General features: G+C 34.0%; 2 protein-coding genes across 8 annotated transcripts in view; one reads left to right on the top strand and one right to left on the bottom strand.

Annotated features, from left to right (window-relative positions):
• LOC148303073 (irregular chiasm C-roughest protein-like) overlaps positions 1–4,212 on the top strand; it is a 142,589-nt gene extending 138,377 nt beyond the window's left edge. For all 7 annotated transcript variants that reach the window (XM_088270499.1, XM_088270501.1, XM_088270500.1 and 4 more), the window contains one exon: positions 191–4,212. In XM_088270499.1, coding sequence (XP_088126625.1) covers positions 191–228 — 38 coding nt within the window. In that variant the 3' untranslated portion in view covers positions 229–4,212. The remainder of the gene's footprint in view (positions 1–190) is intronic.
• A 5,115-nt stretch (positions 4,213–9,327) lies between these two features.
• Positions 9,328–13,558, bottom strand: LOC148303075 (waprin-Thr1). The gene is made up of 4 exons (XM_088270497.1): positions 13,470–13,558; positions 12,558–12,623; positions 11,724–11,876; positions 9,328–9,566 (listed from the first exon to the last, which is right to left on the bottom strand). The coding sequence occupies exons 1-4, from the start codon at positions 13,471–13,473 to the stop codon at positions 9,463–9,465; spliced, it is 327 nt and encodes a 108-aa protein (XP_088126623.1). The 5' UTR covers positions 13,474–13,558; the 3' UTR covers positions 9,328–9,462.
• Positions 13,559–13,772: the final 214 nt, after the last annotated feature.

A 13,772-nucleotide genomic window follows, 5' to 3' on the forward strand; every position in this document is an offset into this window, starting at 1 on the left:
GCCTACCCCTGCGGGCAGCGGCGTGATGGCTTGTTATTTAGTTAGTTACAAACATAAACAATAAATAATACTCCAAGCACAAGAGCCTAGACTCTTTATTGGAGAGACATCTTTATTGGGGAAGCGGCGTGATGCTGAGTTAGTTAGTTAAAAATTTAAGCCTTTATTTATGTTTTTTGTTTGGTTGCAGGCACCGGAACGCAGCAGTCTCTCGCGACGCATGTCTGACTCTCGGGGAGTAGCCGTCTGTACATAATAGAAGATGAAATCACGTCCTTCCAATAGTATTAACTCTACGCAATTTGATCCAATGTGATTCATCGAAAAACGTGTCAATTGTCCCTAGCAATCCAAAAACAATCGTGATATAGGACTACTCTTTCAATTACTAACGTTAATTAAACCATAGTGATGATAGGTTACTATTATATTTCAAATATTGTATAAGACTGTATCCCAAAACTGGTAGTATCAATTTCAATTATATTCGGAAGACCCTGCATCTCACTGGCAGGCTTAAAAATACCCCGTGTAACTTTGTGAGTCTGAGTATTTACAGGGCCCACGACCGTCATAAGCTGGTTTAAGTGATTACTTTACACGCGTGTAACATTCGCCAATTCTACCCATGATTGATAACCACACTACTCAAGTTCTTGGAAGTTCTATATATATGATCCAATTTTGAAACTAGTGTATAAGAATCACTAGAATTTTCACTAGTGACATCTATTGGTGAGGCGAAGAAATGGTTAATAGTAAATGCTCAGACTTGCATATTCTTCTTCATCCTTGTTGAAATATTTGGTCTTCGTTTGCAATATCTATAGCATATCTTAATATAAATCCTTTGCGGGTTAAATGCAGTGCAATAAAAATATGTTATTAATAATATATTATACTATCATATCGACTGTGTATTAGCTAAAAGGGTGTATGTGACAAATTGCTACTTTTAAGGAGGTGCATTTGAAGCATTATAACTTGCTTAGAATGTGGTTGGTAATAGAAACAGAGTAAGACGGAGGAAAACTTGGCATGCTCGAGTATTTCAAATGAGCCACAATAAGTAGAAGTTCTATTTCCTTCTAACCCTCGGCTGCATCCAGTGATGCCTAGGGCACTGCATCAGATTGATGCAGTGTGCGTGCTTAAGGGACCAGGCCAGGGTAAAATCACTTATGTTTATTTTCACTTCCCCCCCTGGGAATCGAACCGGGGACCTCCAGGCCTCCAGGACGAACAAAGTTATAGCATTTGAAATGAGTCAACTAAAAATTACCACTCCTTCCTTTTAAACAGTCGATATCTTTTCTTGCAATATTTTCTTAGTTATTTGCATATTTACTTAGGTAAAAAATCCTCTGTTGTTTGGGCATTTTATTAAAATTGGGTGGTATGGAAAGTAGATTTGTCCATTTACTTAAATTAATGTAATGGACACTTCTCTATCTGATTCCATACCACTCAAAAAAATCTACAATGTTCTTTCAGAGAATACTATGATTATCTATTATAAAATGCTTTAAAGTAATCCTCAAAGTCAAGTCAGTATGAAGTAAAAGGCATTGGCACCTTTTTCAATCCATACCACAAAATATCACATAACATAATTCTTTGTGTTTTCTAGATATTACATCCTTAAATGTGACTTTTAACACACTGAATATAATATGTCGTGGGTGTAGTGGCAAAAAACTTGAAAATATGCATAAAATATGCGTTATATCCATAATATAAACTGGCAAAATCCTCTAAGTAGTTTGAAATGTCATATATATGTGGTTTTAAAAGTAAATTCAACTTTAAGTTTAAAAGCAGGTATTTTATTCATGCTAAATGTTTTAAACAACAGGTATTTTAGAGTTAATGTATTTTGCCAGTATACCCACGATATGATAGCCTACCAAATGCAGTCAGCATCCAATATTTAAAAATGTTGATGTTAAAAAAATGTTATTGTATCTTACAGACTATAAGACACACCTTTATTTGTTAATTATTATTTTAGACCAGTCTTTTTTCTTCTCCCTCTTTTTGCCGTAAGCCTTGTGGCCTGTTTTTAAGAGGGATCAGCCTCTTGCGATATCGGTTCCCAGCTGTCAATCCATCTCTTTGGTGGTCTGCCTTGGGGTTCGCTGTGCATCGCAATGTGGGGGAGTCTGGATGGTTCCATTCTCCTCACACGCCCATACCATTGTTTCTTTGTTGTCTTCTCCACCTAACGACATCTTCCACCTCGATATTTCTCTTATCTCTGTGTTCCTTATTCTATCTCGTAGACTCTTGCCAAATATGCTCCTTTGTGTCTTCATTTCTGACACTCTTAACATGTTTTTTGTTGCTGCGATGTCCTCTTTACATTCATTGTCTTCTTCGTTGCCTTCTCCACCTAGTGACATCTTCCGTCTCGCATATTTGGCGGACGTATTGTGCAAATATCGCGATGAACATTGACTAGATACCGCCATATTATCATGTAAAACTAACCTTTAAATTCCCTAAAACTTGTCATCTGAACTTTGTTGTTACCATGGAATTTTAGGGCTCCCGTGGAATCCTTGTTGAGTTTGTGTTGTTGAATCTTTGTGTGTTCACATCAGAAATCAACCGTTACACAATTGCAATGTGTTTTTTTGTATTACAAATGCAAGTTGATGTTGTGTGGTGAACTACATATTTTATTATACGATTCCCATCACTACAATGCTGCCAGATAGAGATAGATTTCCTGCGCCATTAAATATATGACCATCTTTAAGACTGGCTTTTGAATCAAATACTGGACATTTTTATTTTAATTTCGAGTACCTATAAGAAACACCTAAATTTTAATTAAAGAAGAAAGTGTGTCTTGTAATCCGTAAAATATGATAATATACTTGTTTTTTGGCTGCAAAAGGTTGCCTTTGTATTCATCTGCTAATGACTTTAACCTGGTTTATTTTAGGTTAGTAAAAAAAACCATCTTCAATATTTTTAAGTACTCTTTTATTTGTATAATACCTACTTTTTTCAATGATTATTTTGTATTTTTTAAAAGCATATTCCATCCCAGATATCCTTCATGTTTATGAAAAATTTGGGTTTATATTTTAAAACGTGTACATACCTTGTAAATATCATATTTCTGAGCATCGAAAATTGTAATTTTGATCAAAATATAAGACTTGTTAGGTATATAAATAGTTCATATTTTATAAAATGAATTTTCTAGATAATTAGTAATATTATGTATATAATAAAACACGTCTGTGAATTTTGTACATTGTAGCATGCCATCTCGTAACCTCATAATTTAAGTAAGACTTTTTTAAGGCAGTGTGGAGTATATTTATATATAATTTGATATTTAAATATGAGAAATTCTGCGAAAGCCACTTTTGACAGTTGTGTAAACGCCTTTTACTGACATCTGTGGACAGATGAACTAACTGACATGATCGGCCATCTTGTGATCGATAGCGGCCATCTTGAATATCAAAAATACATTAAAAACTGTTGAATAGACTTGAATTCAATATTTTTTCCGTATCTGCCTCCATTTTATAGTGGTTAGCGCGTTTCAAATGGGTTTAACCACTACTGAGTTTTAAATGTCAGAAAAAAACTTTGTTTCTAACATTTTAAACCCAATATTTCATAACAATAGGAAGACAAGTTCCATTTTCTTAAAATAAAAAAATAACACATTTTTTTACCATCTGTTGAACATAACGGCAACACTCGCAATACACATTGATCATGGAGGACAGCTTGTTTCTTGGAAGCTGCTGTTTACTTTTAAATTGCGTCGTTGTTTTATAGATTTTAAACCATTGCTAAAAATCAAATAAATACTCAAATTTACTTCGACATCAAATCTACTCCTAGGAGTAGAATAGATCAATCTAGATCAAGTACCTACAGGCCAGGACTGATCACCTCGACATTGCTTAATTGACAATCAAGATAACACCGCGTCGATCCGATGCAGTGCCCTATGCACCGCTGGACGCAGATAGGGCAAGAAAGGGTATTGGACGTAGAACGGTGATGAGAAATTGAAATTATTTAATGAGATTTTTAAATAATTAAATTTAAGTAGAATTTTATTCAATTGAACTATTTTTAAATACACCTGTGTTATTTGTTTTATATTTAATTTTTGTTCATTTTTGAAACTTGTATGTATATATATATATTTTTAATTTTATGATTTAAATTTATTCCAAAGAATTTTTGTTGAGTTTTATTTATTTTCCCCTTATTTAATGTATGGTGTTGTTATATAAAAAAAAAAGCATGGAGTTAGCAAAGGAAGGATGACAGCAGTCTGAATGCAGTCAAAATGCGATCTCTCAGATACAGGTGTGGTAAAATGATGTCTGATAAATAATAATTGTAAAAAGAACTAATTTACATGTAAAACTGATTACAAATTGCTAGATTGACAGACCTTAAGAAGCATCATTTGCTACATTTCCACATATTTTATTTATTTTTCTACCCATTATTTGGAAGTATAGCATAGAGTTGGCAAAAGAAGAATGAAAGAGGACTGAATGCAGTCAGAATTCGATCTCTCAGTGCGGCAAAACCGTGTATGATAGATGTTCCAATGGTGATATAAGGAAAGAATGCAAGGCTGAGATGAGTGTTATCGATATAATTAAGAAAGGTGTGTTGAGATGGTTTGGGCATGTGAATCCAATGAGTGAAGAAAGAATAGTAAAACAAAACTATAAAGCAAATGTGGTTGGTAATAGAACCAGAAGAAGACCGAGGTTTTCCTTATCTTCAAATGTTCTCGGTCAAGTATTTCTAATACATGGGCGTCGTCAGGCCAGGAGTCAGAATAATTGGCAGATATGTATGAGGAGATGTATGAATGCGGAAGAGTCAAAGATTGTTTATAAAGACAGATTGATGTGGCGTTCTATTCTATCTCTCTACCCCTGTGGGGATCGGCATGATGGTTCATAAGATTGTTTTTATATTTTATTTATTACTAGCTGTATTTGACCACGCGTTGCTTCAACTCAGTCTGGTTAAATAGATAAGAAAGAAAATAAAATACACACATCTCTTATTTCACTTGCTTGTATTTTAGCAGCTTTCAGGTAACATGCTCTCCGCCATGAGCAACGCTTGGTATATTTCTAATTTCACTTGCTTGTATAGGTGTACATGCTCTCTGTCATGAGCAATGCTGTATTGAGTGTATTGCTGTTACATTGAAAACAGATGGAGCTGCCGTTACAATGAAAAAAGCTGTTTTTCAAAAAAGCATGTTTTTATATATTGTACGATAAGTAAACACTGACGGTTTGAGTATAAGTAGGTGAATTAAAACAATTGTTATGTCAAATTAGTTGAAAAATGAAAAGGATATATATATATATATATATATATATATATATATATATATATATATATATATATATATATATATATATACATACATATATTTATATATATGAAGTAAATTAATCGTAAATCATACATATCTATCACAGAGAGCTTTTAATAAATCCATAAATTATAGTTATTATATCATATTGTATTTTAGTTAAGTAAACATATTATAAGAAACCATTTTATACATTCAAATTGAAATATTATAAGCAGTGAACGCATATTTTCTTCTTTAGCCATCTTTCCTCCACTGCTGGATATAGGTCTCTTCCGTTTCCTTCCATTTCCTTCAGTGGGTTGCTGCTTGCAGCCAGTTTCTACCCCCCACAGCAACTATATCGTCGGACCATCTGTTTTGAGGTTTTATGACGCTTTTTTACTCTCCCAAGGTCTCCATTCGCTCCACGCACTCGCTCGCAAACGAAGTCGTATCCTTGGAGGACCTCTACTGGACTCCGAAAAGGTGAAGCTCCTACCACCAAGACAGGTCGTGAGTTACATGACTCACGTAGGTCTTGAGAGTGAGCTGTGATACAGAGGGAGGTGCAGTAGACCTTATATGGTCGCAGTAACATAAGGAATACAAGATCAAAAAAAAAAAATCTCCATTTCAAAATTTTAGGGGTCCATGGGGTCAGTGAACAGAACAGATTTGCATTTAAAGGATTTTTAGTGCAATATTCGAAATATTAATTTTTGGTGAGAACATCCACATATGTTGGTAATTGATTATTTGAAATTCTAACCGTTTATTCTCACAGCGACTATGTCGTCGGACCATCTCTTTTGAGGTCTTCCGACGCCTCTTTTACTCTCTCAAGGTCTTCATTTCGAAATTTTAAAGGTCCATCTTGTGAGGTACTGTCTTGGAACATATCCTGCCCATTGCCACTTGAGTCTTGCTACGCAATCCATGATATCGGCTTTTCTGGTTCTGTTACTGATTTCTTAATTTTTTATTGTATCTCTCATGCATAAACAAAGCTTGGATCTTTACATTTCCACACCTAACATATCGGATGATATTATTAGGGAATAAAGTTGTAGTTAGGGGTCTGGCTTGCAAACACTATTAGATCCAGAGATAATATTAAGCTGTTAAGGTTAAAAACCTGTTAAAGAGCCAGGAATCTCAAATAATTTATATGAAGATCGTAAGTTACCTACCTTACATTTTGAGTCTTTGAAAACAATTTAGTTCTTAAAAGAAAATAATTTATACCATTAATTGATTCGGCAGTCATTTTATGGTACTATCCAGGGTTTTTCTTTAACCGGTTCGGTGCCACAAGCGCGTTAACGCGTTCTCCAATTCCGTGTTCGCCAGGCCGGCCATACAAAATGAGCGTTCTCCTCTGCTTGTCGCAAGCCAATATTAAATGTAATGGAAATGTTTTTTTTAATTAGAATGTATAGAGGCGTCTTTTTGTCTTTGCACTATTCCGTGTCTGTCTGCTGTGCTGGTCGGGGTTGTGGGCGTCTGTGTACCGGCCAACGTCGGGTTGGAGATCCAATGATCTAGCTGACTAATTAGTCAGCTAGAAAGGGATTAGTATTTAGTTCAATTGAACTAAATACTAATCCCTTTCACTGCCTACACCGGGGTACTTCTAGAAAATTTGGTGACGGATTTACAAACTTGTATTTATTTAGATTGGCAGTGACAGGTATATTGAAAGCTTTTAAATATAAATTCACAGTAAAATCGGGATACAATTGTATATTGTTTCACATTTTCAATAAATTTTGCAACTTAGTTAAAAAAAATTGCTTTGCAAGAGCAGATCTGTCAGGAAGTCTAGATGCTTCTGTATCAGATCTGGGCATGCGGTGGGACAGCTATCAATATAGAGGCGTCTATTAGGAAGATCATGAAATACTAAAATATTACAATTAACTGATATTATCAAAGTTGCAGTCATCTTTCTAAAAGCTTTCACATTTTTGTTGAAAAAATCACAGCCTGCTGGGTACGGCCATATTCATACCTTCCGGCATCAAAAGGGTTAAACACAAAAGGTCCCAAAACTTACCTAATGTCAACTAAAAAATATATATATTAAAATATCACTGAAGTGTTTATTACAATTACCATATTTTATAGTTTTGACGAATTATAAAAATACAGATTGTATTATTTTTTGATATCTCATCAAAGATGAAGAAGAATATGGATGTCTGGGCATTTACGGGGCTTACGACCGTCATAGGCTGGTTTAAGTGATCACTTTACACACGTGTAACATTCACCAATTCTACCCATTATTGACAACCACACTACTCAAATTCTTGGAAGTTCTATATATATGAACCAATTTAGAAACCTTGTTCATGAATCACTAGAACTTCACTAGAGACATCTATTGGTGAGATGTAAAGAAGCTTTTTATTAAGCAGAAACTCTTATATTAGTATGTGAGATCCGAATCCTGGATTATAATCACACACATGAGAAACGCCAGATACTAATATAAGAGTTTCTGCTTAATAAAAAGCTTCTTTACATCTCACCAATAGATGTCTCTAGTGAAGTTCTAGTGATTCATGAACAAGGTTTCTAAATTGGTTCATATATATAGAACTTCCAAGAATTTGAGTAGTGTGGTTGTCAATAATGGGTAGAATTGGTGAATGTTACACGTGTGTAAAGTGATCACTTAAACCAGCCTATGACGGTCGTAAGCCCCGTAAATGCCCAGACTTCCATATTCTTCTTCATCTTTGATGAGATATAAAAAATAAAATGAAAATAACTCCTGTAATTGGAGATAATCCAGATTTTGTGAACAAGTATTTGGACACACTCAAAATGTTGTAAATACAGATTGTAATTAAGTAAGCGCAAATATGGTTTTGTCTAATTGATTTTTAAAATAAAAGAAATTTTAAAAAATTATCCGTGAAAAAAGGTGCCGAAATGCCGGCTTTTTTTCCACCAGGTTACAAAGAAAAAAAGCCCTGGATATATAGAATTTTTTTTTCAAATCGTTGATAATGAAAGTGTTGTGAAGAAATACTAGGAAATAATTTCGAATATAATTAATATATTATATAAAAGGTTAGAAAAAATATATACATTTTTCTATACTGTAAGTTTCATTCATATGTACATATCTTTTACACATTTTTCTAAAAATTCATAACTATATATTGTTCATTTTTGCATATATTGTGATTTCTAAATTTTCCTCAATATAAAATTTTGACTAACAAGCCATTTTTCACTAACAACATTCCCCATAACTCCTTATTGATATGATACTGGGTATGAGGAGATGTATGAATGTAGAAGAGGCATAGAATGTTTGCAAAGACAGAGTGGTATGGCGCTCTATTCTCTATGCCGTTCCAAGTGATTTACACTCTCATATTAATTTAATATTACCCTGGACTGGTACAAGAAGTGCAAGACTGATAACTTTGCCTTCATAATCAAGATAACACTGTGTCGATACGTTGTAGTGCCCCGTACCCCATTGGGTGCGGATAAGGGTTAAAAGAAAAAGAAATGTAACACATATAGGAATGGAAAAAATATTTATTAAATTTAACAATTCAATACATATCAACTGAAAAATAAAAATTTATCATACTTTTCAATTGGAAATAATATTTTTTTAAATTAGTATTACAAATAGTATAACTATTACAAAGTGCAAAACCAAGCAATTTCAGCAAAACTTCAAATATTTGGCAATCAAACATTTCAATAAACTCCCTAAAAAAATAAAAAAAATAGATTTATAAACACTTAAGAAAAAAATTAAAGCTCTATACATTTAAATCTTGAAAAAATATACAAAAAAATCTATTATATCTTTTATTATATAACATTAAACCACAAGTGTAAGTCCCTCTCCGAGCACAAGAGCACAGCCTCTTTTATGGAGAGGCACAGCGAATCGAAATTTAAAAGTTCTCCATATGTATAAATGATTCAAATGCATTATGTTATAAATAAAAATGTAAATATATTAAATGAATAAAAAAAATGAAAGAATTACAAAATTTTAAAAAAATTATTAAATTTAAAAAAAATATAAGAAAATAAACGGTAATTCAGTTTTAAGTTCTGACGCACTTCATTTTCTTGGTAGAGCGGTCCAAGTCACATTTCTCATAAGAGTTGCATTTGACGTTTCCACAATATGTGCCCGCTCCGCCGGAGGCTGAAATCAAAAGGGGAATATATCATTATTTTTCTTAAACGTAGAATTGCAAAAATCAAAATGTTTCTTTGCATTTTTCTTATTTTATTACAATTTTTCTTTTATCCTTGATCTTCACTTCATTCACAATCCAATGGTGCATAGGGCACCTCATCGGATTGATGCCGTTTCAACTTGATTGCTAAGAAAATAAAGGCAAGAACAATCTTGCACTGTTGATTGAATGTCATTAATTGATTCTGCTGTCACTTTGTGGTAATATCTATTCATTTTTAATTTAAGTATTTTTTCAGACCCCTATCCGCCCGCAATGGTGCATAGGGCACTGCATTATATAAACACAGTGTTATCTTGATCGTTAACACACGAAGGAAAGGTGATCAGCCCTCCGCTTCAGGTACCAGTCCAGGGTAGTATTGAATAAATACTAGAGTGAAAAAATCACTTGTATTTATTTGACCTCCAGAACGGTAGCCGACCGTGCTGACCATTACACTACGGAGGCGGACAATTTAAGTATTATATATTATTTCGAGAAATAAAAATACTTTGTGTTCTGATCCACTCACATTTTTACTAACCAACTAGTTTCGGCAACAACCTGTTGCCCTCTTCAGGGTTTCATTTATTACTATATTAATATGATCCACAAAGTTAACCTGTCCGGGAGTATGGCCGTACATGTACGGCCATAACAAACTTTTCTCAAAGGAGTTTGGACGTACATGTACGGCCGATACAAAATATGATTTATGACACGATTTACATCAAAACATGTTAAAAACATGATTTATCGATATTTCGATAATTTTGATATAAATCATGCTTACTGATGTAAATATCTTGAAAGAGAAAACATGTTGCTTATAGCATCGACTATAATATAAAAATTTAAAAGTAAAAAAAAAAAACAAAAACAAATTCACTCCTCAGATACAGTTTTGTCCGGAGAAACTCACACCCAGACAGGTTAATGCTTTCAATATTCAAAACATAATTTAAGTATTACTTAGTTCATACCACTATTTCTTACTTATTAGGAAAAGCAACACTTTTATACAAATGGTTTGGACATGCGTAATGAATGAGTGAGGAATGTCTAGTTTTACAACAAATTTATGAGGCAAATGAGAAATAGAGGAAAATCGAGGAAAACTTGCCTTGATGAAGTACATCAGATACTTGGGCGTGATCAGATCAGGAGCCGGAATAATTGGCGGTATGCATGAGGATATGCACGAACGTGGAAGAGGCAAAGAATCTTTGCAAAGACAGAGTGATTCTTTTATATAAAATAACGATAGATAATGTGTAATATTAAGCTAAGCATGTTGCCTTCCTAGGCGCAATGTAAGTAATTCCTAGGGGTAAAGTAATGTAAGTATGTACATAGATATAAGAACACATTAGTAAATTCACTACCTGAGTAAAATCAAGAATTAAAATCATACACCTAAGTAACTTCACTGCTAACTTAGAATCAATGAAATGTATAAACTCATCTCTCTAGCGAGATAGCGAGTGCTTTTGCCTAGAATTTTCACTCATGAATTACATGAAATTATAGTAACTTTTTGTCCGCCTCCGTAGTGTAATGGTCAACATGCTTGGCTACCTTTCTGGAGGTCCCGGGTTCGATTCCCAAGGGGGGTAAAATAAATATAAGTAATTTTTTCACTGTAATATTTATTCAATATTACCATGGACTGGTACCTGAAGCGGAGGGCTGATCACCTTTCCTTCATGTGTAAAACGATCATGATAACACTGCGTTTATAAGACACAGTGCCCTATGCACCATTGGGATGCGGATAAGGGTTTTTATTTTTTTTTTTATAATAATATAGTAACTTTAAACATAAAGAGTAAATCCACTCACGAGTAGGCATAGGCTATGAAACTTCTAAAGTTGAAGCCTGAGTAGGGACATGATAAACGGTGTTGCATAAGCCGTAGCTAGATTTCAAAGTCACTTGGACGTTAGGTAATTTGAAAAAATAATTCAAACATTTGATATTGGATGGGGCTGCCGAACTGCCCGAGATAAGGACAATTACTCTCAAGTCAACATCAGGGGGACCTTATATGACACGCACAGAAGAAGAGAATGACAGATATTCTGTCTCAAGTTGAGTTACCTATAATATGAAACCTTACATTTGTATCCGGACGTTCCCTGAGTCTTCCCCTCGACGCAGGACTTTGTGTTGCAAGAATTGGAGCAGCATTTCTTCCCGTAGGAGCAGTCGAAGTCTTGCAGGCACGTGGGGTTGCAGGAATGCACCTGGCTTATAGAAGGACACTCTCCGGCTGGAAGAAAGCGTCAACGAAAATTGATCAAACACTGATTTAAGAAAATTAAAGTATTGTATTGTTCTTCTTATCAGCACACTTCAAACCCTTATCCGCACCCAATGGTACACAGGGCACTGCATCATATGAACGCATTGTTATCTCGATCGTCAACACATGAAGGAAAGGTGATGATCAGCCTTGCGCTTCAGGTCCATGGTCATATTGAATAAATATTCGAGTGAAAAATCACTTATTTTTATTTGAACCTCCCTCCTGGGAATCGAACCCAAGACCTCCAGTGCGGTAACCATGCATGCTGTCATTACACTGCAAAGGCAGATATAATATATTTCTAACATATATATATATATATATATATATATATATATATATATATATATATATATATATATATATATATATATATATATATATATATATATATATATTAATTACACGCAAGAATGTCTTCACGAGTGCATATGGGTAGAAGTATGCATTCTTTATAGGCAGAAAAGCAGTGCCTACCCTGGATTACTCGCGTTCCATATGGAAAACACAACCAGTGCCTACTGTGCCCTATCCTTACCCAACCCTACTGCCTTTCCTGATTAAAAACTCTGAGCACGCCACTGCATAATTTGCAATTTTGAAAACATTGGTAAGTCATAAAAAATAGCGGAATGTAAAACTTACCAGCAGATGCCTGCTGAATGAATGCACCAATCACCACGAAGCTTGCGAAGATGATTGCCAACTTAGCTATAAAAAAAAGTATTTTGAATTATGTTGACTTGTTTTTCTTCTTTACCCCTATCTGAAGCCAATGGTGTATAGGGCACGCATTGTGACAGAGCAATTAGTATCACACCATGTATGATAACATAGATTTTCGAATGACAATATAAAGAAAGAATGCAAGGGTCAGATAACCATTATTCATCTAATTAAGAAAGACACTTCTTTCCACATCCAACACATTGGATAGTTTGGGCATGAGGAACGAATGAGCGAAGAAAGAACAGTAAAACAAATTTATGAGGCGAATATAGTTGGTAATAGAAGCAGAGGAAGATAGAAGAAAACTTGGCATGATCAAGTATTTCAAATAAGTCAGGTTAGGAGTCAGAATAATCGGCAGGTATGTATGAGAAGATGCATCAATGTGGAAGGGTATAGATTGTTTGCAAAGACAGAGTAGCGTGGAGTTCTATTCTCTCTGCCTACCCCTGCGGGAAGGTTAGTGAGTTAGTTAGTTAGGAGAAATATTATTTATTGATTTAGCGTTCAATTTGTAGAACTCCATTTTAATTTATGGTATTAAATGTTAAATCAAACAGATTTTTTGATTCTACTAAGTTGTATTTTACTGTTAAAAAAAAAGCATAAAAAACAATATTGTGACAATTGTTTCACCTAGTTATGGCATTTTCAAACGAATGTGAAAATTAAATGGACTGACGGTTCTTATGCAGCCGAAACAATTGTCACAATATAGATTTTTATGTGGTTTTTTTTTAACAATAAAATACAACTTAGTAGACTCAAAAAATCAGTGTTTGATTTTAATATTTAAATACATAAAATAAACATTATTTTTTAAATTACCCATTTTTGCTGTCGATAAACTGATTATTATTCGAGTTGATGCGACCGAATCTTGTGAGATGTGTATGAGTACTAAACCAACATATGACAAAAAATACTACACCTATATAACATTGTATAATATACAGAGTGAACAGAAAATATGTGAACCATCAAAACATAAAGCCTATACAGGTTTTGCACTCCAAATTGGACGTTTTACTAACCAAGTTGAACGCATTACAAATCAAATTGGACGTTTAAAAAATCATCTTATGCAGTGATGAAATTCAAAAATTTTATGAACCGATTCCCCCTTAAGGT

The sequence above is a fragment of the Brachycentrus maculatus genome, unplaced genomic scaffold (assembly GCF_059751285.1).
Source record: "Brachycentrus maculatus isolate JH-2025_06_01 unplaced genomic scaffold, ASM5975128v1 h1tg000387l, whole genome shotgun sequence".
Lineage (NCBI taxonomy): Eukaryota > Metazoa > Arthropoda > Insecta > Trichoptera > Brachycentridae > Brachycentrus > Brachycentrus maculatus.